At 42.2% G+C, this 24,210-nt stretch overlaps 1 protein-coding gene and 1 pseudogene across 2 annotated transcripts in view; both read left to right on the top strand.

The window, feature by feature from the left end:
• Positions 1-24,210, top strand: part of SMYD3 (SET and MYND domain containing 3) — a 747,085-nt gene that overhangs the window by 585,989 nt on the left and 136,886 nt on the right. For both annotated transcript variants that reach the window (XM_040263614.1, XM_040263615.1), the window contains one exon: positions 4,162-4,272. In XM_040263614.1, coding sequence (XP_040119548.1) covers positions 4,162-4,272 — 111 coding nt within the window. The remainder of the gene's footprint in view (positions 1-4,161; positions 4,273-24,210) is intronic.
• Positions 5,805-7,453, top strand: LOC120880315 (annotated as a pseudogene).

Genomic DNA, 24,210 nt, shown 5'->3' with positions numbered 1-24,210 from the left:
AACCGCCAAAGGGTGCAGGGGGGCATTTTGAGGTTAGAAAGGCAGACAGAAAATCAGCCTGGGAAGCCTTGTGTACCCTCATCCTCTATTCAGAGAGGAACCATCAGAACTTTGTGTAGTAGACAAATGACATGATCAAATGTGAGCTTTAGGAAGATCTCCCTTAAACCAATTTAGAAGATGTACTGTAGGCTAAAGGCAGCAGGGTGGCCAGCTGGAAGATCATTACACAGTCCAGGTAATGGTTCCAGGCAGTTACAGGATACCGAGGGAGGCCGTAGGAGTCTCTCTATTGGGGTTAAATGAAATAACTGGCCTCCTGCTGCCCTTTCTCTGGCTGGCATGATCACTCATGAGTTTTGGCCCTTGTAATAAACTCAGGTTTGTCAAGCATATTCCTCTGGTGAGAAAGGCCCTGGTTTTGTTGGTTTCACCCGGAGCATGATGGAATCACCCAATAACTACTGGTTAATCCTGATATTTGGGGCTGATGACTAAGAGCCATTGGGCTGGATGGAGAACTAGAGTTGTAGGGACTTTTCCGATAACCCGCCTGCCAGTGCACAGGACATGGGTTCAGTCCCTCATCTGGAAAGATCCTACATGCCACAGGCAGCTAAGCCCATGTGCCACAACCACTGAGGCTACCCGCTCTGGCGCCAGCACGACACAGGTAGAGGGTCCGCGCGCTGCAACGGAAGACCCCGCATGACGCACTTCTACTCCCCAGCCTCTTCCCCGACCCAGCACCCCAGCAGAGGCATGAACCGTTTTACTGTAAAAAGAGCGTCAGCCTGAATCAATAGACGTGGGTGCAATTCCCAAATGGATCTAAGACCTAGGCTGGTTTTCACTGGTGAGTGCCCAGCACATCATAGATATTCAGTAACGTCAGTGTACATTCCTTAAAGACAGGCACTCTTGTTTTCTGCTCGTGGAGCAGCATGTTATAGCCGCCTCACATGGGAAGGGTTTATAGAGGGCCAGCCAGCTGAGGCTGCGGCTTCTGTCTCCCTGGTGATGGCCAGGGTGAACTTGATGTTCTTCCCCACTGACCGCATTAACAAGGCCTCCCGAAGCCATGTTTTCTGTCAGGGTATGGCCTCCCCTGCCCTACCATGCTGTCAGACAGGAAAGATCAGGCTTAGTAGACAGGAGATGCTTTCTTTTAAGTCTCAGAAAGCCACGTGGCATGTTCCACTCTAGGGAGTGTTTGTCATCTCCCTCAGTGGATAATCCTGCCGCCTCCTCCTTTACTACCCGCTTCTTCCCCCACCACACAGGTGCTGCTGCTGCTAAGTCACTTCAGTCATGTCCGACTTTGTCTGACCCCATAGACGGCAGCCCATCAGGCTCCCCTCTCCCTCGGATTCTCCAGGCAAGAATGCTGGAGTGGGTTGCCATTTCCTTCTCCAATGCATGAAAGTGAAAAGTGAAAGGGCAACCCCCCTTAATTACTTCTATACATAAAAGCAAATAAAGAAATAATTTATGCAGTGTGTCACTAGCTGATCTGGTCCAGAAAAAGGAAAACTAGAAGAGGATGAGGAAATTAGGAGTCCTTGGGTGAGGGAGGAGTCAAGTTGTTATTTTAAATAAGGTTGTAAGGGGACTTCTTTCATGATCCAGTGGCTGAGACTCTGAGCTCCCAGTGCAAGGGGGCCCTGGGTCAGGGAACTATATCCCACATGCCACAACTAAAGATCCTGCACGCTGCAACTAAAGACCTGGAGTAGCCAGATAAATAGGGTAGTAAGGTTAGACCTCAGTGAAAAAGTCAGTTTTAATGGAAACTCAAAGGAGCTGAGGGAGGTCACCATAGTAGAGCTGAGGCAAGGGCAGAGGAAGCTCCCATGTGCAGGCCTTGAAGCAGGTATGTGTGTGAAACCCCGGTGGGGCTGCGCTGCCTGAAATAGCCAGGAGGGGAGAGGAGATGGGAACAGACCTTTATGAAGCCACTGCTGCCCTCACTACCTGTGATGAAGGACCAGTTTCTTTATTATTTTTTTCCTTAATCCATGGTCAGCTGATAGTTTTATAAGATTTAATGAAAATGAATTACTAGAAAAGTGAACTTAAGAGCCTAATATTTTATTATTAGAGCCACATAAAATTTCTCTTACCAGACTGATGTCAAAATTTCTAAATGTTTCCTTTGCATTTCTGTACTCACTTCAACATAGACCTATAATCCACGCTGTAGAACCACACTTTGAGTCGTGTTATGAGAATCCATTGTAAGGACTTGGCTTTTGCTCTAAGCTAAAGGAGGACCCGTTGGAACATTTAGAAGAGAGGAAAGATCTGATCCAACTGACCTTTTAAGTGAATCACTCTGGTTTAGAGGATGGAGTGCAGGCAGCTCAGGGGAAAAGCAGGGATGCCTGGTGAGACTTGCATATTACAGGCAAGAGATGATGATGACTCAGACAAGGATGGAATAGGAGGAAAAGGTAGAACATGAGTGGTTCTGGATGTATTTCTATGGATGAGCCCACAGAGTTTCCTAGTGCATTCAGTGGGAAAAGTGAAAACAAGGGAAATCAGGGGCGACCTCAAGGTCTCCACTTGGATAACACAAAAGATGAATTAATGTCAACTGAGACGAGGAATGTTCCAGCTGTGAGGGAAAGGTTGGGGAAATCTTGAGTTCCGTTTTGTATGTTTTGAATTATACTTTCAGTAGATAGGAGATCTAAGAAATGTTTAAACATCTTGATGTTACATAAAGACCTGCATCTTGAAGTGAAAACCTAGGGCTAGAGAGAAACCTGGTAAGTCCCTCAAGTGTGCCCTCTCACCTGTGGTCTTTCACTGTTCGGTGCAAGGCATGTTGTTGTTCAGTTGCTAAGTCATGTCCAACTCTTTGCAACCCCATGCACAATGGCATGCCAGGCTTCCCTGTCCTTCAGTGTCTCCTGGAGTTTGCTCAAATTCATGTCCATTGAGTCGGTGATGTTATCTAACCATTTCCTCCTTTGCTGCCCTCTTCTCCTTTTGCCTTCCGTCTTTCCCAGCATCAGGGTCTTTTCCAGTGAGTCAACTCTTTACATCAGGTGGCCAAAGAGTTGGAGCTTCAACTTCAGCATCAGTCCTTCCAATGAATATTCAGGGTTGATTTCCTTTAAAATTGACTGGTTTGATCTCCTTGCTGTTCAGGGGACTCTCAAGAGTCTTCTCCAGCACCACAATTTGAAAGCGTCAGTTCTTGGCACTCAGCCTTCTTTATGGTCCAACTCACATCTGTACATAACTACTGTGAAAACCATAGCTTTCACTGTATGAAAGTAATGTCTTTATTTTTTAATTCACTATCTGGGTTTGTCATAGCTTTCCTTTCAAGGAGCAAGTGTCTCTTAATTTCATGGCTGCAGTCACTATCCTCAGTGATTTTGAAGCCCAAGAAAATAAAATCTGTCACTGGTTGCACTTTTCCCTCTTCTATCTGCCATAAAGTGATGGAACCAGATGCCATAATCTTAGCATTTTGAATGTTGATGAGGGTTAAAGAGGAGAGTGAAAAATCTGTCTTAAAACTCAAGGCAGGGCATAGTTATTATATTTAAAAGGGTTCAAGGAAGTCAAGTTAGTTACCTTCATCAGTGATCGCATCCTGACATTAAATTCTCCCTATCTGGAAAGTGTTCCATCTTTTTAAATCCTCACAAGTGAAAGAACTGTCTCCTCATTTCCAACAGTCCAAATCTGGTTGAGCCTAAGTTCCATGAAACAGCTATAGAATTGAGAAGGATTTAAGAGCGATCTGGCTACATAATCTATCCATTTGATTGCCAGGATTAATATGGCTTCTCTGATTGCCAGTGGTTGCAGAAAGTATCACCAAAACTTACTAATACCAAACGTATAACAGCTCTTGATATTTTCTGTTTAGTGAATAAAATGTGCAAAAGTACATAGAGTTGATGAGCCCAGTTCTTTAAAATATTAAATGCATGATACACCTAACAAAGACTGGAAGGTAATGCCTTAAAAAATTTTACATGTGATTATTTGAGTGGAGAGACTGTAAGAAGCATCTCCTCACACTTTCTGGTATGTAACTAAAAGACGTTTTACTTTAACAATTTGAAGTAATAGCCGTTTGTTAAAGAAGGTGGGCACAGCAGCCATGTGACGCCTCCCTCTCTTTGGCCTCCGCAGCTCACCATCTGCTACTTGGATATGCTGATGACCAGCGAGGAGCGCAGGAAGCAGCTGAGGGACCAGTACTGCTTTGACTGTGACTGTTTCCGATGTCAAACCCAGGACAAGGTATGTGGTATGGAACCAGCTTGAAACACCACCCAGGCAATATCCCCATGATTTTGCAGAGAACTCTGCTTTTATTTTTTCATTAACCCAAAAGTAAATGACTCTCAGTGCATAATAGGAAACAGAGGTAAATAAAATAACTCATTGTGCTGTGTATATTTTATTTCCTGGAACTTTTACCAACCACCAGGCAACAAGTGGTTTAATCTCAGGTAACAATCTATGGAGTCTAGAAGGAATGTGGGTGTAAAACATGTAATTGAAAAGATGTTGGAGGCCAGAGTGCTATTAGAGCCTATAGCAAGAAGGCTAATTAGGATATGAGTGGTAACAGTTATTGCTCAGTAGTAAATACACCAAGTTTTATCTAGTTTTTATTTCTTTAAAGTTCCTCCTGTAACCCTTTCTGCTGCAATACTTAATCAGATGGAGATTCCTTATCCAGCAACTTTTACTTTCTGAGAAATGAAGAGTCAAAATAAATGCCATAAAGATAATAAACTTTTCTCATATTACTCATATATTTTCCTTACACTGAACCTATTTACTCTTAGTTTGCACACAGTCACGTTGTCTAATGAACTCTTACTTTTGTAAAGTGTTTTATATTTGTTGGAATTCTTTTGTAATCATTTTCTCATTTGAATTTAAGACTAATAAATTAGGAAACAGAACTCAGAAAGGTTCAGAGCTGTGCCTCTGGGATAGGATGACGGGAAAGTGGTAGCACCAAGTCTCAAACACCGATCTTTTGATAAACCGAGTGCTCCTTCCACTGTATGACAACTACCTGTGGCTTCTGGTGCCCACATCAGTGGAGAAAGGTAGCTGCTTTCACTCCATGAGAAGAGAACATAAGCTCATTCTAAAGATGCAGAAGTCAATGATCATGATTGGTTTTTCATTAAAAATAGCTATAGAGAGAAAGGTTCAAGAAGCAGGGGGCATATGTATACCTATGGCTGATTCATGTTGTTGTATGGAAGAAACCAATACAGTATCATAAAACAATTATCCTGCAGTTAAAAAAACAGTTAATGGTAAGTTTTGCTAATAGGATGTATCTTCTGAATGAAACACCATCTTGAATTAATGAAAACACTCTTTGATTAATTTGATCAGTCTGATACTTGCCATAACCATGCCCATCATATAGTAAAAAAAAAATAAGTATTAGTTTAAAAAAAAAGCATAGATTATAGAAATAAATGAATGGAATGGGAAAAGTTGGGTTCATTGCTGATAGCTCCCCAAGCTTCAGTCTAATTTAGTGTTTACGGTTTGCCATTCACAAGCATTCCAGGAATCAGAGATCCCCTGGAATTCCTCACAGAGTTTTACCTGGAATGGCTGGGAGCAAGCTAGCATCCCATCAGCATCCTTGGTTGGGGATGGGAAGGCTGTTGCACTTAGTGCCTCTTACCTGCCAGTTTGGAGAAGGGCATAGCAACCCACCCCAGTATTCTTGCCTGAAAATGCTATGGACTGAGGATCCTGGTGGGCTACAGTCCATGGCATCTCAAGGAGTCAGGCATGACTTAATGACTATGCATGCAAGCACACATGCCATCTATACGGCAGACCCTCAGTTGTTTTTTTGAGTGATTATTTGATTAAAACTCAGGTCATGTTCACTTTTGGCTTATTGTTATAGTTGAAATATGGGCTGAAATAATAGGAAAGAGTTTAGCTACAAATAACAGATAACCCAAAGAAAACTGGCTTTAGTAAGTATAATATGTTTTTCTCAATAATTCTAGAGAAGCAGCCCAACATGAGAGCAGCTACTGGTAGGTCTCATCACAGACCCAGAATCTTTCTGTCTTCCTCCTTAGACAGCCCTAGCATATGCTTTTGTCTTCATGGCCCCAGGATGACTGCTGCACTCAAGCCCCAGAGTCATCCAAGCTCTATACAGGAAAAACAAGGGGTGATAAAAGGCAAAGAAAAAAGGGAAACTCTCCTGGGGATTTCCACCTGTATCTTATGGGTCAGAGCTGCATCACATACTCCTGCAGCTGTAAAAGAGGTGAGGAAACAGAATTTTGGCTTTTCAGCCTTTATACTAGAAGAAGCTAAGGGAGGAGAAGTTGTGAATAGCTTTTTGGTAGCTGATCTGTAGTGTCTATCATATCCATTAAGACCATTTTCTTTACTCCTTTGAGTTCAAAGTTTGAGATATTAGGATTGTCCAGAAAACGAGAATGAGCAGGGTGTTTATGTGTGTCTGTGTGTGCATATGCATGCACACATGTAAAGAGACAGAGGTTGATTGATTGATTATCAGGATTTGGCTCATGTGATTGTGGGGACTGACAGGTCCCAAGATCTGCAGTCGGCAGGCAGGGGATCCAGGGTTGCTGATGGCATAAGTTATGTCTGAAGGTTGGTAGGCTCAGTGATGCAAGAAAGCCAGTATTTCAGTTTGAGTCCAAAGGGAGGAAGAAATTGAAATCCTGACTACCTAAAAGGTAGTCAGGGAGAAGGAGTTTGCTCTTACTAGTGGTGGAGTCAGCCTTTCTGTGCTATTCAAGGCTTCAACTGATTGAGTGTGGCCCACCCACCCTGGGGAGAACAATCTGCTTTAATAAGCCAATTTATCCACGTGTTAATCTCATCCAAAAACACTTTCATGGGCACGCCCAGAATAATGTCTGACTAAATGTCTGGGCACCCTATGACCCAGTCAAGTTGACATATCACTTTAACCATTATAAATATTGTGTTAGAGGTAGGCCAAACTGTATCATCAAAAAAGTACTGGAGGGCAGGAGGCGTGGCAGCATCTGGCTTTGGGAAGGCTATTGGTGCACAGAAGCCCAAAGGCACCTGGCGCACAGCCGCCCCACCACCATCATGACACCCAAGGGGAGGGTCAGCTGCACCAAAGGGGTGGCGAATGGGGAGCCCAAGAGATGGGCAAGGTTGTCAGCTAAGCCTGTTCCTGAAAACGTGGACATGAAGCCACAGAGGCAGCGGGAAAGGAAACTCTTCAGACCAAAAAGTGCACACAAAAGGGAAAAAGGGAGCAAAGGGAAAACCGGCCAAAATGCCTAAGTAAGAAACTGAAGAAGATTTACCTGTAGAAAATGGAGAAACTAAAAATGAACCAAGTCTAGCCTCTGATGAAACAGGAGAGAAAAAAGCTGTCTGATTAATATCATCTGCTATGTCATATCAGTGGCCCCTGTCTCCCTTCTGGCCTGACCCAGAGGAATATTTTTATCTAATATTTTGTAAATACAAGACTTTTAGAAGCTCTGGAAACATTTTTAAGAAGAGAATTCTACTTCCTTCCCTTTTTAAGTGTAAAGGGTTTAAAAAAAAATTTTTTTTTCGAGCATAACTGCATTAGTTTGCTATACAATAAGGTGAATCAGCTATATGTATACATATACCCCCCACTCTGGAGCCTCCCTCCCACCCCTCCCCCATCTCACCCCTCTGTCACACCCCTCTAGGTCATCACAGAGGACCAAGCAGAGCGCTCTGTGCTATACACCAGCTTCCCACTGCTGCTGCTGCTAAGTTGATTCAGTCATGTCCAACTCTGTGCAGCCCCATAGACGTCAGCCCACCAGGCTCCCCGTCCCTGGGATTCTCCAGGCAAGAACACTGGAGTGGGTTGCCCTTTCCTTCTCCAGTGCATGAAAGTGAAAAGTCAAAGTGAAGTCATTCAGTCATGTCCGACTCTTAGCGACCCCATGGACCACAGCCTTCCAGGCTCCTCCATCAATGGGATATTCCAGGCAAGAGTACTGGAGTGGGGTGCCATTGCCTTCTCCAAGCTTCCCACTAGTTATCTATTTAACACATGATAATGTATATATGTCAGTCCTACTCTCCCAATTTGTCCCTCCCTCCCCTTGCAAGAGTTTTTTTAAGAGGTAAAAACATCTGTTTGTTTTTTTTTTTTTTGTACTAGAAAATAGTGGGATATTGAATAAGGAGGTTTTGATTGTCTTGAATGTCCACTTAACATACCATAGATGGAGATTACTTTTTATATCTTATAATACAAAGCATATTAGATGGCAGTTTGAAGTCAGTATATTTACTGTGTCTTGAACATTTGAATTTCCATTCCTGTGTTGTTTTCAGTAGGATCATTTCCTAAAGAAAATCCCTTGTCTTGGTTGTCCCTGTCAGAATTGCACGCTAGCATCTTTGGCCATGGTAGTGCAGTTTCTGTAGTAACTTTGGTAATATACTGTGAAAGAAAGCTGAAAATTTTAATGTACAGTGTATATGATATTACGTTGTGAATTAGTGAAATTTACAATGTAGCAACTTAACAATATTTGAAGATATTGGTACTTAATATCCTATTAAGAAAAATTTGCCTTCAAATTTTAAGCTGGAAAGTCACCAGAATATCTGTTTAGGAAAGAATCACAAGGACATGATTTTTCAGATTTTAAGAATTGTGTGCAAATTGAAATATCTGTGTACTGATCTTCAAAATAGCCAAGAAGATCTCTATTATTTAAAAAAAAAAAAAGCTTGATTTCTGTGCTAGATTCCAGTCCATTGTGTATCTATCTTGGGCAAGGCAGTCTTCCTCTCTGATTTTTTATGTCATCATTTTTACATTTATACAAGGGAGGAGTGGTATTAAGACTTGATCATCTTAAGGCCCCTTCTGGCTCTATTACAGCTTATTTCCATGAAATCTTTCCTAGTGGAAGTAAGTAGAATATATATTTAGATGAGAATATATACTTGATTTCAATTAGTTCATCAGTTATATTTTCAAGTTTCTATTTGAGAATTTTGTTCTGTTTAGCAATACATTCCTCTGAATTCTCTATACTGTTTATTTGATTTGAAAAATATAGAGGTGAATTCAATTTAGTGCATCCCCCAAAGAGCATACATTCAAAATTAGTTCAGTCAAAAATTATATTTATTTCAGTTCCTAGATTTAAAGTTTTCAAGCTTATTTTTCTGCTTTTCTTGGAACCTAGAAAATTCGTCTCAACAGGTTTCTGCATCAAGTAATATTTATTATGTGCCTACATCTGCATGTTACTGGACTTGCCTGGTGTCGTGTTTCAGGAAGGCAAGAGGCCTTTTAGTAGCAGGGGTAATTTGCATTTGTGGAGTTAGCTTTCATTTGTAAGCAGCAACACCTTAATTTCTGGAAGAAATAAAACTTACCTTCTAGAGAAGGTTTTGGAATGATTTGGCTTGTGCAGGTCAAAATCCAAGGTAATAGAAACAGAAGAGACTAAATGGAGTTGATTGTTTCCATAAGTTTGTGGATAGTACCTAGTATACTTCCTTGGATGTCACCTGTATTATTGCAAAAGAAAAAGCAATGTTTACTTTCCATGTCACTTTCTTTCCTAATACCTTTTACATATGATCTTCCTTTTAAAACACAGTGTCGATCTACTCACAGCCCTCTTGCCTCATTCCTAGATTATTGAAATAGCCCCTAAATAGTCACGTGACATGCAAATTTCTTTCTCTTTCATCTGTCTTGTACCTGGTTTCAGAGTAAGTTTTCTGAAACAGCACTACTTCCATGCTTTATTCAGGACTTTAAAAAATATTTAGCATTACCTTTAGTCTTCAAGATAAACCTCAAATTCAGCACAGCATTTACTGTCCTCCAGGATCATGTCCCCAAAGTCCAGCCTACCTTGGTTTTTTTGTTTTTTCTCTCTTTTCCTTTTCCCTCTCTTCTCTTCTTCAGTTATCTGATCTCACTTGTTTAATCTGATTATAACCTTCCCCCATCCAAAAGATTCTGAAGTGGCTTTCAGGCACACGTGCGTACATGATACACATGTATGCAGTAATATATACCTGCATATGCCACACAACAGCCATACATTTTACACTGATTTGTAAAATAAGTGACAAAAAAATCAGATAAAAGCAAGTTAGAACCCAGAATGCATCCCATATGAACCTGTAGCATGACAAGAAATAAACTACAAATTTGCTCTGAATTTCTCAGCAGCCAAATATCTGTGTACTGATCTTAAATAGCCAAGAAAATCTCAATCATTTAAGAAAAAAAAAGTGCTGGATTCCAGTCCATCCTGTATCTATGTTGCACAAGGCATTCAGCCTCTCTTGGTTTTTTTCTATCATCTGTAATACGAGGGAGTTGTATTAAGACTAATTTCAAAGTGCACAGTAGCTGGAAGACGGCACATACATGCTCCTTAGCTGAAGCAGTTTTTTCCTGTCTCTGAGGCCCCCGCCACAGGTCCCACTGAGACTGAATGATCAATATCCTTGTCCAGACATCCGCAAAGATTTCAATAGCTGACTTTTATAATATTCTTCAGTGTGGCTAATTGACATAATTTCACATTATAGCCTAATCAAAGAAGTAAGGAAGGTGAAAATTTATGTAATCTAGGTTCTTATCTCTCTAGCTTACTTCATTCCAAGAGTAAAACTTATAGAACTATATAGAAGAAAGCAAAGACTGCATATCCTTCAAGTAATCCTTTGTTATTTCTTATAGTCTTTTAATTAAAAAAAAATTATTAAAAGTTGAAGTACTAGACCTGTAGTGAAAACCGTAGTACACGCTCTCTGCTGCTGCTCCCCAAGTCTTGCCCCCTAGAGGTGCCCCATTTCAGCTTCTGGCATTTATCCTGTGTTTCTAAAACTAAAGCGCCCTTAAATCACACCCTGTTTTGCTATTGGGTTGGTTTAATGACTTTTTTATTTGCAGGACTTCAAATTTGCTTTTTATTCCCAATCTTCCAGTTTAGGTTTTATTTCTACTTGTTTCTGTTCTGTAATTTCTTATTTATGTCCAGTACATGCTTCTCTGTTAGGTATCTATTTGCACATCCTAATCTTAGTCTTGGTCGTTCAGTGCTTGGTCGTTCAGTTTATTTTCCTGGAGTGAAATCACATTCGGATTCTTGATTTTTTATTTTTGTTGAGTATCTACCTTAGCTTTGCATTTCACTATGTGTTTTGGAATTCTGTGTGGCAGGCCCATTTTTAGTGGGACGTCTTTTTATTTTGTTCTTTTTTCTCCTTCTCTGTGCATCTGCTCTCTCGTAGCTTTCTGCTTGCCTCCCTCAGGCCCCAGCTCAGAACCAGACTTCATGGTCTTTGTAAGTGTGGACCACAGTGATGTTGAGATTGCAGACCTGGTTACTAGGCGATAAGCATCTGACTCTGTACCCGGAGAGACTCTACGTGTCTTCTAGGCTTTCCACAGCCAACAGTTCCTGTAAATATTTATCCCCAGGAAACATGTCATCATCCTATACTTTCAGCCTCTTTTCATAACCAGGGAAGACTCACCCTTGCCTTTAAGCTCACCTTTCTTCTGTGAAGCACTTTTCTCTCTCTTAACCATTGGGACCAAACGTGTGTCTGTGACTGCCGGCTTCCAGACCTGAGGCTCTGGCTTCGGTTTTGCTGACTGCTCTGCATTTCTGTTACTGGTTCAGAAAAGATGTTGATCTTGTTTTTGAATTAATAAAGCCATTTTTGTTTCTCTTTTTATAGTTTACTTATCATTACTATTACTTTGGAGTAGAGGTGAGCACCTCCAAGTCTGAACTTACACCATCATGTTGGAAGCCTGCTATTCGCTTCTCATAGCTAAGAATTCAAGTCTTTGGCAGCAGAAGAAAATACAAGGATAAACAATGATCTAATTCTCCCGAGGGCTTCCAAACATGTGTGCACTTTTCCTGGTACCAGCCTGTCTGCGAAGCAGGGATCTGTGTCTTGTATCACTGGGCCTTCTATGGATAGAGAGTTGAGTAGAGTCATTCTGAAAGTGTATCCATTTCAAATATAGTTTAGTAGATGATTCTGTAGGGGAAACACCCTCAGAAACTCCTCATTCCTTGATGGTACAGTTCTGAGTTCACTTGCTCTTATTTTCTTCTGTGGGGTTTCCCTGATGGTCTGCCATGCAGAAGACACAGGAGACACAAGTTCAACCCCTGGGCTGGGAAGATGCCCTGGAGGAGGAAAATGGCAACCCACTCTAGTATTCTTGCCTGGAGAATCCCATGGACAGAGGAGCCTGGCGGGCTACAGTCCAAAGGGTCTCAAAGAGTCAGACACAACTGAGCAACTATGGACACACAATTTCTTCTATAGAAATAAAGCAATGTTAGTAACTGTCTTTGGTAATCATTTCAATTTCTTTTCAGAGAGTCTCTTTTCTTGGGTCCCTCTGAGGCCCTCCACAACAACCTCTGTGGGTTACAGAGCCCAGCGTCCCTTAGGGTCATGGCTACTGCTGGTGCCAGGCAAGCGCAGCCTTGGTTCCTGTATGTGCTGTGCTGTCCCTGCCCTGTCAATGCCAAACTGGAAAAACTGGGGAGAAGGGGCAGGCTTAACCCAAAGGGAGGAACAAGGATTGTCTGAAGAAGGAGTAAAGGATGTAGAGTTAAAGCTATGTTCAAAGGAAATGAAGGTTTTCTACCCAGGAAAAGGTTTTTATGGTAACTTGAGTCTATTTGAAATATGAGCAGTTACTGAAAGGTCATTAGAAAACCTATATATATATATATATATATTTGGGGCCTTCTTCTATTTTGCTAAATTAATTGTAAGCAGAAATGCCTCATGGTAGGAATGATGAGCCCAGTCAGCTCTGAATTGTTTTATATTTCACATTTTAACAATCTGAGTAGAATGTGTTTCCTGTTTCTAAAGTTTTCATCATAACAGAGTTACATTATCTTCAGAAGATTAGCAAGATTTGGCAGGAAACTGAAGGAAAGAGAGACAAAGAGTGTGTTGTGCATGTGTGTGTGTGGTAAGTTTTTAAGCAGTAAAACCTAACAGTACTATATGTTACCTGTCTTGTTTCTCCAAACAACCAGAAGAATGGTTTTTCCAAACGTGGCTGTCATTAATGTTAAAGCAAGGAGGGGAGTTTATTGGCTTCCTAATCACCTAACCCCTCATGCAGTATCACTGTGAGTGCCAGGGCAAGGCTTCTGGGCATGGCACGGTGAGCATAGCGGGCTGTGAAATACACACTGTAGCTGTGGTGTTAGCCCTGGGGGTGTGCTGTTTCCATATCACAGGTCACAGCACTTCAACACTGACTTCCCCCTGAGACCATATGTCTCTGGTTTATCCAAAAGTCCACCCCAAGGGTAAGAAGAGGGTCTCACCACCATTTTTGGTGACATGAATTCCATCTCACAACCTTTACAATTCTTGCATACAAGTTCTTTTCTCCGGGCTTTTGATGTAGAAGCAGCTCTGGCTTGGGGAATGGATTCAGTGGTGGCAGCTCCTGTGATAAGGAAGTATGTATTCTGTGTCCTGGGCACATTACCTCACTCAACACATGGCACATGGTGTTCAAGGAATGCTGTGGAGGGAGGTGGTAGTGGTTGTTTAGTCCCTAAGTCGTGTCTGACACTTTGCAACCCCATGGACCCTTCCAGGTTCCTCTGTCCATGGGATTTCCCAGGCAAGAATACTGGAATGTATTGCCATTTTCTCCTCCCAGTGAATTTTCCCGACCCTGCATTAGCAGGTGGATTCTCTACTGCTGAGGCAACAGGGAAGCCCTAGAGGGAGGCACTCTTCCTCAAAGAATATAATCATCATAATTTTGTCTACTCAAGCTTGGGGGCTCTTACTGTGTGCCGGGCATGATTATATACCTCCTCTCACTTAATCTCCATCATCTTATAAGAGGGTGGTTGCTCTTCTTCACGCTTTGCAGATGCAGTAACTTCAGGAGCTACATTCTTAATTGCTCCACTATATTCTCTCTGTAGTTTAGTGGATAGTATATACATTTTCCCTCTCTTAGTTTTTAAATATGGGAGTATGATTTGCATCCATTAACATTCACTCTTTTACTGCACAGTTCTGAGTTTTGATGAATACATGCCATTTGCCTCACCACAACTACCTAGATATAGATCAATCCCATCACCCCCCGACCCGCCCAGATTCCCCTATAACTGCTTTAAAGTCAGCCTCCACCCCCACCTCCAGCCCCTGCTAACCCCTGACCTCCTGTCACTATAGCTTAACCTTTTCCAGAATGTCATATAAATTGATCCTAACAGCCATTTGATTCTGTCTTCCTTCATTTAGAATGATGCATTTGATACTCAGCCATGTTATTTTTACATGCATGTAAATTTATAATCTCAGTATTTGGTTTCTTTTTATTGTCAAGTTGTATTCTATTATGTACCTGTCCCACAGTTTATCTATTCACCAACTGAAGGGTGTTTGGGTTCTTTTCCAATTGTTGGTGGTTATCAATGAAGCCACTTTAAACATTCATATAAAGGAGATCAGTCCTGGGTATTCTTTGGAAGGACTGATGCTAAAGCTGAAACTCCCAATACTTTGGCCATCTCATGCGAAGAGTTGACTCACTGGAAAAGACTCTGATGCTGGGAGGAATTGGGGGCAGGAGGAGAAGGGAATGCCAGAGGATGAGATGGCTGGATGGCATCACTGACTCGATGGACATGAATCTGAGTGAACTCCGGGAGTTGGTGATGGACAGGGAGGCCTGGCGTGCTGTGATTCATGGGGTTGCAAAGAGTTGGACACGACTAAGTGACTGAACTGAACTGATATAGGTTTTTGTGTGAATATAAATTTTCATTTCATTTGGGTAAATATCTAGGAGTAGGATTGCTGGGTTGTACAGTAAATATATGTTAAACTATATAAGAAATTGCCAACCTGTTTTTTAAAGTAGCTGTACCATTTTGAATTTCCCACCATCAATGAATGAAAGTTCGCTTTTACTTCACTTCCTTGCCAGCACTTGATTTTATCAGTTTTGCTTTTAATCATTCAAATAGACGTATAGTTAATATCATTTCTGGCTTTAATTTGCATTTTTTAATGGCTAATGGGCTTCCCAGGTGGCACTAGTGGTAAAGAACCCACCTAATACAGGCAACATAAGATATGTGGGTTCAATCCCTGGGTTGGGGAAGGGCATGACAACCCACTCCAGTATTCTTGCCTCGAGAAACCCCTATGGACGGACATGATTTATTATTTTCATGTGCTTATTTGCCATCTATATAACTTATTTGGTGATTTACTTGTTTAAATCTTCTGCCCATGTTAAAAGTTAGGTATTTTCTTCTTCTTGAGTTTTGAGGGTTCTTTATCCTGCATCCAAGTCTTTTATTAGATACATGTTTCAGAAACCTTTTGTCCTTGTCTGTGACTTGTCTTTTAATTCTCTTGAAAGAGTATTTTGAAGGGTGGAGGTTTTTAGTTTTACTGTCATTCAGTTTTCATTCTCTTTCTTTAACAAATCTGTCTTCTCATGGTCTATCTAAGAAATCTTTGCCTAACCCAAGAGAATAAAGATTTTTCTATGTCTTCTATTAGAAATTTTATAGTTTGAGGCTTGATCCATTTTTTAGTTAATTTTTATATGTGGTACAAGGTTTGTTTATTTATTTATTTATTTTGGCAAATGGATGCCCCATTATTCCAGTAGCATTTGTTGAATCAATATCTTACGTAAGACAATAGTATATCATAGGAAGAGTGCAGTGTTAGATATAGGAGGAGTTGAGTTCTAGTCCTGGAACACCTACTCGGAACACTGGTGCCACTAGCCAGAGATCAAATTTGAATGTTGGGCAACAGGGCCATTGACTGTACATGCTTTAGAGGCGTGCAGAGTCTCCTGCCTCCTAACTGTTTGATGTTAGCAGGTTTCCCTGTAATAGTCCCTAGTTTTTCCTTTTGTAAGATGAGAATAATCCATATCTGGCAAAGCTGCTTGGAGGGTTCAATTAGATAATGTAAGTCTAGCTCAGGAGGTGGTATTTCCTCAGTGATGGTGGCTATTATTGTTATTGAGTAGTCTGAGGAAAGAGTCTAAATGGAAAGTTGTAGGAATTACAGCATCCGCCGTTCCCATCATTTGCTGATCAGTTTCCCCGAATTGCTCACCTAATCTTCTTGACAGCTTTTGAGGTCTTCCTGCTCCAACTTTTAGTCATCTTTGCCTGCTTCCTTCCCCTTTTTTGTTCCTAATGCCTTCTGTTTGGCTCCAGTGATCCCTGTGTTGTGGTGATTAGTACTTTTCACTCTTGTATTCACCATGTGATACCCACCCCCTCAACTCCCGCCTGGGCGCTCCCTCCTGAGAAGGGAGCTGACCTGTGTCCAGACTGAGGCATCTCATGACCCTTCATCACATGTGACCCTGTTCATTCCCACATTTCCTGACGAGGCTCACACTGAAGGGTGTGTGGTTGGGCTGTATATAGGGTACGTGTGGGGAGGAGAGTAGGGAGGGAGCTGTCAGAATGAGTGGGAAGACAGCAAAGACAGCAGGAGTGACCCCAGCCAGAGTGACCTGCAGGCCATTCCTTCCCTCCCCCCCAGATCCCTGGACAAAGCAGATGTCATCCTGGACTCTCCTCACGTTCCCTCCCAGGGGAGATGCTGCTGCTTTTAGAATTTAGCACACAGGAATTCTTCTCCCTTTCTGAGTGTGACTACACTTAGAACCTTTTGCCCACGATGAAACAGAAATCATGAAACTCCATGGGAACGGAGGCCAGACAAGACTTCCCTTGCCATTGATTTCTCACTACAGTGCAGAGGAGTGTCTCCCATACTCCCTCAGCCCTGAGCCTGAGAATAGGCCTCCTCAGCAGTCACAGCAGCTCAGGGCTCCAGAGTGGGTGAGACCAGCTCGCTCGGCAGGGCAATGGGCAGCAGAGGGTTGTGCCTAAATTTGTAGCTGGCTTAGCAGTGACAAGAGGAAGGATATCCCTGCAGTCAGGAGTGGGAAGATGGGGGTATTCTCATTCCTTCAATTGTCATAATCTGTCATTGTGTAGAAACTAAGAGAATATGATGCCACTCAAAAATAACTTTTATTTATTTAATTTGCAAAGTACATTTTCCCCCTCCGTATCTATTTGCTGGGCACAAGAGCAGACTTGAAGGCTAAGACTTTTTATCCATGGTACCTGCCCAAAGCCCTTTAAATATGATGTGCTTGACTTCCCAAACCTTTGGAATCCTGTGGGTCTCTGTCACACAAACTTCCACTGACATATCACCATGGTGATGTGGGAATAAGCAGACTAAATAGTGAATTTCATGATAACTCCTTGGGGCTCACTATTTGTGTAGTTATAGATAGGTAAAGAATCTGCCTGCAGTGTGGGAGACCTGGGTTTGATTTCTGGGTCAGAAAGATCCCCTGAAGAAGGCAATAGCAACCCATTCCAGTATTCTTGCCTGGAGAATCCCATGGACAGAGGAGCCTGGTGGGCTACTGTCCTTGAAGTCACAGAGTCGGACACAACTGAGCGACTAAGCAGCAGCAGACAGGCCCCTGCAGCAACACCACCTCCGTGAAGGGATGAAGCTGGGGAATTGTTGTCATTGGTGAGTCCAGGAGAATGTGTGGTGTGGCTCTGTGAGTTGTGGATGGGGGCTACCAACTGTGGTTCCACTTTCTTAGTCCCTTGCTTTGAGAAGTAGCTCTAGGGCTCCAGGTAAATATGACATGTTGTTTGTGTGTCTGCATTTCTCCACGCTCTTACCCCAAAACCTGCTGAAATGATGGTAAGATTGGGCTCTTCCTACGTATTGTTGAGTGCATACTTTCAGAGCCTAAAAGGTCGGCACAAGAAAGCATGCTTTTTACTTAGATCCATAAACAAATATCACAAGAGGCTAGTGATATGTCGGAAGGTATCAGTTCAGTTTGAATAGCTGGAAGAAACATTAGGCATCTGCCTCAAAACCTTCCTTTTACGGAGAGTCAAAGTGACCTGGACAGTGAGTGATGTTAGAGAGTCAGGACCAGAAAACCCAGGGATGCTAACTCTGGGGCGATGCTCTTTTGATGAGGCACTGTGGGTAGTGTACCTGGGCATGGGGGCAAAGGTAAAGGTTAAAAGAGTAAGTTGGCTAGAAGTTCCTCCTTGACTGTTTTTTTGCAAGATCACTTCCATTTGTTCACTCATCTTGAAGTACTCAAAATAATATCTTTATCCAATTTCTCATCTCCTTTGGATGACAGAACTCTAGAAATAAAAACAGAAAATTTATATATTTTAGATTGTTTTTGTATTGTTTAGATAGATTGTTTTACCACTGGATAACTTAGTGTATTTTAATTGTAATGTCTGTCCAAGACCAAGAACTAATGTTCACTAATGCTTCCACTAACCACCCAGGAAGATGAGATTAGGTTGAGCCTGTAAAAAGACTAAACCACTAGCTGCTAGTGGTGCATCTGAGGAACCCAGACACACTCTACAACAAGGACTGTGATTTCCAAGAAGTCTTTTCTATTCCAAGCCTGAGCATTAATTCTTAGCAAATCAGGCTTCTGGTATTGCTTAGGACTTAGGAGTGGACTTGTCTCCTTTTTTGCTTATCTCTCATCCACAGTCACCATTTATCGCCAATCTTTCAGCAGACCTGCTTGAGTGTTTACTTCCCTCCTTCCTTCCCCCCCCACCCGCCGCCTTTCTTTCTTCCTTTCCCAAGTATTTAATGAAGTAAGACTTGTAATACACCAACTATGGTAATCCTAAGAGAAAAAGACCTCCCTTTCCCGCACATTCTAGTGTGGACACAGACATCAGATACACAGTTCTGTCAGTACAGCAGTTATCATAATGGAAGCCTGTTTTAAGTGCAGTGGGAACAAAGGAAAGGAAAAAAAATAACCCTCCACAGTCAGAGAAGACTTCACAGAAGAGGCGATATTGACCTGAGATATAAAGGCTGTAAGGTGTTTTCAGTGAGGCAGGTTCAGAGGGAGCATTCCACACTGAGGGCACACCCTGGGAAATGTCCTGGAGGTTTAGAGAGTATAGTGTGTCATCGTTGTTCAGTTGCCAAGTCGTGTCTGACTCCTTGCGACCCCATGGACTGCAGCACGCCAGGCCTCTCTGTCCCTCACCATCTCCTGGAGTTTGCCAAGTTCATGTCCATTGAATTAGTGATGCCATCCAACCATCTCATCCTGTCGTCCCCTTCTCCTCCTGCCCTCAATCTTTCCCAGCGTCAGAGTCTTTTCCAATGAGTCAGTTCTTCTCATCAGGTGGCCAAAGTAATGGAGCTTCAGCTTGAGCATCAGTCCTTCCAATGACTGTTCAGGGTCGATTTCCTTTAGAATTGACTCGTTTGATCTCCTATCCAAGAGATTTCTCTAGAGTCCTCTCCAGCATCACAGTTTGAAAGCATCAATTCTTTAGCACTCTGCCTTTTCTATGGTCCAACTCTCACATCTGTATCGGGAAACTGCATATTGTTCAGTCTTCCTAGAGGATAAAGGTTGGTAAGGGTAGTGACTGGGGGCAAGGGGAGAGGTAAGCCAGGCAAAGAGTTTGGATTTTCATTACAGAGTGATGGGAAGCCATTAAAGAAAGTGAGGGTTGGCTTTTCACCAGCAGCAGCCAGGAAAAATATAATCGTGTGTGTAGAAATAAAAAAGTCAGAAACTATTCTACAAAGGAGAATCAGAAACTCTCAAAACAGGTGAGGAAATTAGTGAGGTTCTTAAACTATTACATTCAGAAGAAGGGCTTTTTGAAAGCTGCTGTTGCCTGTTTGTGATGGTGTTACTGAGTCAGACTCACTCTGCTTGCTGCACAACAGGCCAATAATTGGGTGATGAGGTGTTAAGGCAAGGAATAATGACTTTATTCGGAAAGCTGGGTGTCCAACAAGATGGTGGACTAGGGTCTTAGAGTACCCTTTTAAGGGGTCTGGATGCTAGTTCCTTTTATGCAACAGAAGGGGAGGAGGTGAGGAAGTAAAGTAAAAAGGCCTTAAATCCTGCAAATTATCTCTCAATTTGGCCAGCCTCTGGGAAGGGATGTGTTAATTTCTTCTTTCCTGAAGCCATTCACAGCTGGGCAGGGTCAGGGTGTTTCCCTGTGATCCCAAAAAGGGTACTTTAGTGTAACATTCAGGCAGAAAGGCCATTTTGTATGCTTACAGCTACAGACAGCATCTGTTTAGTGAGTATAGTAACAAAAGCAAGGGAAAGCCAAGGTTAAAGTAAAAGAACCAGATCCAATATGGAGTCAGATTTTGTTCTTCCCTGCCTTTTTCCCTCCCCACCACCCCAGAGAATGAGATGACATTGGGTGCAGTTAATATCAGGGGATATGGCAGCTGGTCTATTTCAGATACTCATCTGCTTACAGGCTGTTCCTGGGCGCTTCAGTTAAAGACTAGCATGTTTACCAATTGTGCTGAGTATTAGTTGCTGAGGAGAGGGTGTGATGGTTCTCTGAACTAGAACTGTACTTCCCGGTAATTAGGATATTGTATTGCTTCAGATGCAGACATCAGCATGTCTGCTGTTCTCCTTCAACATTTATTGCCCAGTTGTTTTTCAGACTCTGAGAACTCTTAAAAAGTAAAGAAACATGTAAGCTTCTGTCTCTCCATTTTTGATATATAAATTGAACCCTGAAATTGTTAAAGCATTGATAATGCTTTCCTGTCCATGAAATTAAAATTTGAAAGCTGCAGCTAAGGGCTCTTAAAAACAGTTGTCTCCACATTTGTCATTAAAGCCTTTTATGCAATAAATTTGCGTATCCTTAATTTAGAATCTTGTTTTTTTTTCAGAATTCAGTAAACATTCACGTTTTTTTCAGTGCCTCTTTATGCTAATTTCTTTATTTATTGTGCTTCTCAAAATGAAACACAGAAAGCAGCAGCCAATTAATAAATTATGTTTTCTGCAAATGAAATAAAGACATGTTAATCATTTCTAAACAATTAGGCCGCATTCAACATGGAGAGTTCCTCAGTGGGAATGGCACACACCTTCAGAAGATGAGAAAAACTCCCTGAATTTGACATCATGTCAGTGAATATCTACTTTTTTACAACTGTGTCTTGTTATGAATAAGGTCAATGAAAGTCGTGGTAAGAATTGTGCAGACTAACCGCCTTAATTATATAGCATTGCCTTTCAAGCTCAACAAAAGGCCCAGGGCAGCTCTCTTCTGAAGCTGGAAGTCACCATGTCCAGCAGCCATAACTTAAAAAAGGGACAAGGAGAACCTCCCATGTCCTCAGAGAAGCAGAAGTGCTGTGGAAAAATAGGATTCTAAGGGAAGATAAGGGAACAGGACTCTTTAGCCTGCAGGGGAAGGGGCAGGACTGCATCCAGGCAGGGCGACCTGGAGTTTTCAGTGGGAAATAGACTTCAATTGCAAGCGTTTGGATTAGACAGGGCTTGCCTGGTGGCTCAGTGGTAAAGAACCTGCCTGGCAGTGCAGGAGACAAGGGTTTGATCCCTGGGTGGGGAAAATCCCCTGGAGTAAGAAATGGCAACCCATTCCAGTACTCTTGCCTGGGAAATCCCGTGGACAGAGAAGCCTGGAGGGCTACAGTCCATGGGGTTGCAAAGAGTTGGACAGGGCTGAGGGACTAAACAGCACAACAGTGACCTTTGGATTAGATGTACTGACCTTCCAAACTTTTTTTTTTTTAAGACATGATGGTGTTTCCCCTCAAGGGGATCTTCTAAGAACAAAATCTTTCCCATCTGTCTCTTGCTTGGATTCCCAAGAAGCTTACCATTCTTTAAGTTCTGGAACCTATTTGACTCTAATAGTTCCCTGGATAAGTGAGATTGGGTGGACAGGGGAGGATTTTTTTAAAAATCACACATTCTGCCAGTAAAGAAAAGACTTTATAGAAATCACCCACTGTGGGTTTGGGTCATTTCACCTTTATCTACTCATCCGCATGACATATGTGTTCAGCAAGCATTTGCTGAGTGCCTGCCATGTACTCCAAGGCCTAAAAGAAGACGCTGTTAACTGAAGCTCCCAGAAAGCAGGCCAGAAATAGGCAAGAATGAAAAGAGGGTTAAGCCTATTAGGTTGATGCTTGGATTCTTACTGTTTTGGGCCATCTGTATGTGTTGTGATCTCCAGTTGGTTTCCAGGGATAAAGATGTTGAGAGGTCAGAAAGAAGCAGTCCTCCAGGCTTCCCTGGTGGTCCAGTTGTTAAAAATTCTCCTACCAATGCAAGGGACACAGGTTCAATTCCAGCTCCTGGAAGATTCCACGTGCCACAGGGCAGCTAAGCCTGTGTGCCACAACTACTGTGCTCACGCTCTGGAGCCCAGGAGCTGCAACTACTGAGCCCACGTGCACCTAAAGCCCGAGCTCAGCAATGAAAGAAGCCACTGCATATTGATATTTGACAGAAAACAACAAAGTTCTATAAAGAAATTATCCTTTGATTAAAACATAAATTAATTTTTTTTAAAGTCACTGCAATGAAAAGCCTATTCATCACAACTAGAGAGTAGTCCTGCTCACTGTGACTAGAGAAAGCAGCAAGAAAGACCCAGCAGAGCCCAAAATAAAATTAAATAAATAAACAAGGAAACGAGGCAGTCCTCCTCCCTGCTCCTTCAGGATCAGCACACAAAAAGAAGCAAATTAGTAAACAGGGAAATAGAGTTTACTTCTGTACCTCAGTCCCAATATTTTTGTTTGTTTTGTTCTGTTTTTTAAGCATGAAAGTAAAAGTGGCTCAGTCGTGTCTGACTCCTTGTGCCCCATGGACTATACAGTCCATGGAATTCTCCAGGCCAGAATAGCGGAGTGGGTAGCCTATCCCTTCTCCAGTGGATCTTCCCGACCCAGGAATTGAACCAGGTCTCCCACACTGCAGGCGGATTCTTTGTCAGCTGAGCTATCAGGGAAGCCCTTTTTAAGCATGATAGAGTGGCAAATAGACGGGGTGGGTTGGAAGGGGAGCTTAAAAATGGAAAGTGGTAGACCATTCTGTTCCTTACCCCAGAAAAAGTGGAAGATAGCAAAATTATCACAGGATGTCTTGGGTTTCAGACTTTTCTTTGGGTGGTTTCAGGGCTTGAACAAGACAAATTCAAGTTTATTTCAAGTGCGCCCCTTAGTCTTTGTGCTGGGAGCCTGCTTCAGATGTTATCTGAATTTTTCTGAGGTAACCAAATACTATTTTATAGTCGGGAAGAAATAAACTGTTGCCGTAATGCTGTTGGTTTAGCATCTAGGTATCAGGGTTGTACTTAGTGAGGAGCAGATGGATTTTTGATGTTATTAACAAAGCTTTTAGGGATTGTCTATGTCCTTTCCGCATTTGTCATTTCAGAACTTAAAGACTGAATGGACAGGTTTAAATGTAAAATCACTGATATTGTCCACTAAGGGCAGTGACCGACTATCAGTCTCAGTTTCTCTCTGGAACAATCCCAGCGCCGCTGTGTTAGCAATTAGAGAAGCTTAGTCTTCTCTTTCTGTAAAATATAAACGCTTGAAAACAGTTTGCCTACGTAAGTCCGTCTGTTGACTGAGCTTTTCATGCTGCCGTAAGCTCATCCCGATAATTTTTACCCAGGAAAATTACTACTCTTCACCATCCAGCCTTTCAATTAAGTGTGCTTTGCTATGAGACATAGCATTTAGATTTTTATTAATTTAAACATTTTGTGTCAACAGAAGGTAGATCATTATTAACTGGTACAGTGTGGCGTTTCACAAAATACATACGTGTCATAGAAAAGTAATTAACTTCCTCATTCTATTGCCGAACAGATGTGTATCTGAATAAGAACGGGGCCCCAGGGTGCGCTGGCACACTTATTTATTTATTTTGAGTCATGAAATTGTTGACTCAGAGACGTCACTGCAGGCTTTCCAAACGTTGTTCTCTTTTCCATTGCTACCTCCCAGCTCCCTTCCCCCATTAAAAATAGGTTTAGAGCAATCACCCAAAATGATCAATTCATTTTTGGCTTATTGTAGTCACTGCAAGCTATGGATGGGTTCTCTTTCAGATGAGATAAGGGTCTGATGACTAAGAGAGCTGAGAATACAGAGGATATACGGGGACTTTTGTTGCAAGCGTGCAGAAGGTTTAGTGGCGGCTGTTTGAGGCAGCCGGGGGCTGGGTTAATCAACTGGTTTTCACTAGCC

This window comes from Oryx dammah, unplaced genomic scaffold, assembly GCF_014754425.2.
Source record: "Oryx dammah isolate SB20612 unplaced genomic scaffold, SCBI_Odam_1.1 HiC_scaffold_21, whole genome shotgun sequence".
NCBI lineage: Eukaryota > Metazoa > Chordata > Mammalia > Artiodactyla > Bovidae > Oryx > Oryx dammah.
The sequence above is the reverse complement of the archived record's forward strand: the minus strand, read 5'-3'. Positions and strand labels throughout refer to the sequence as shown.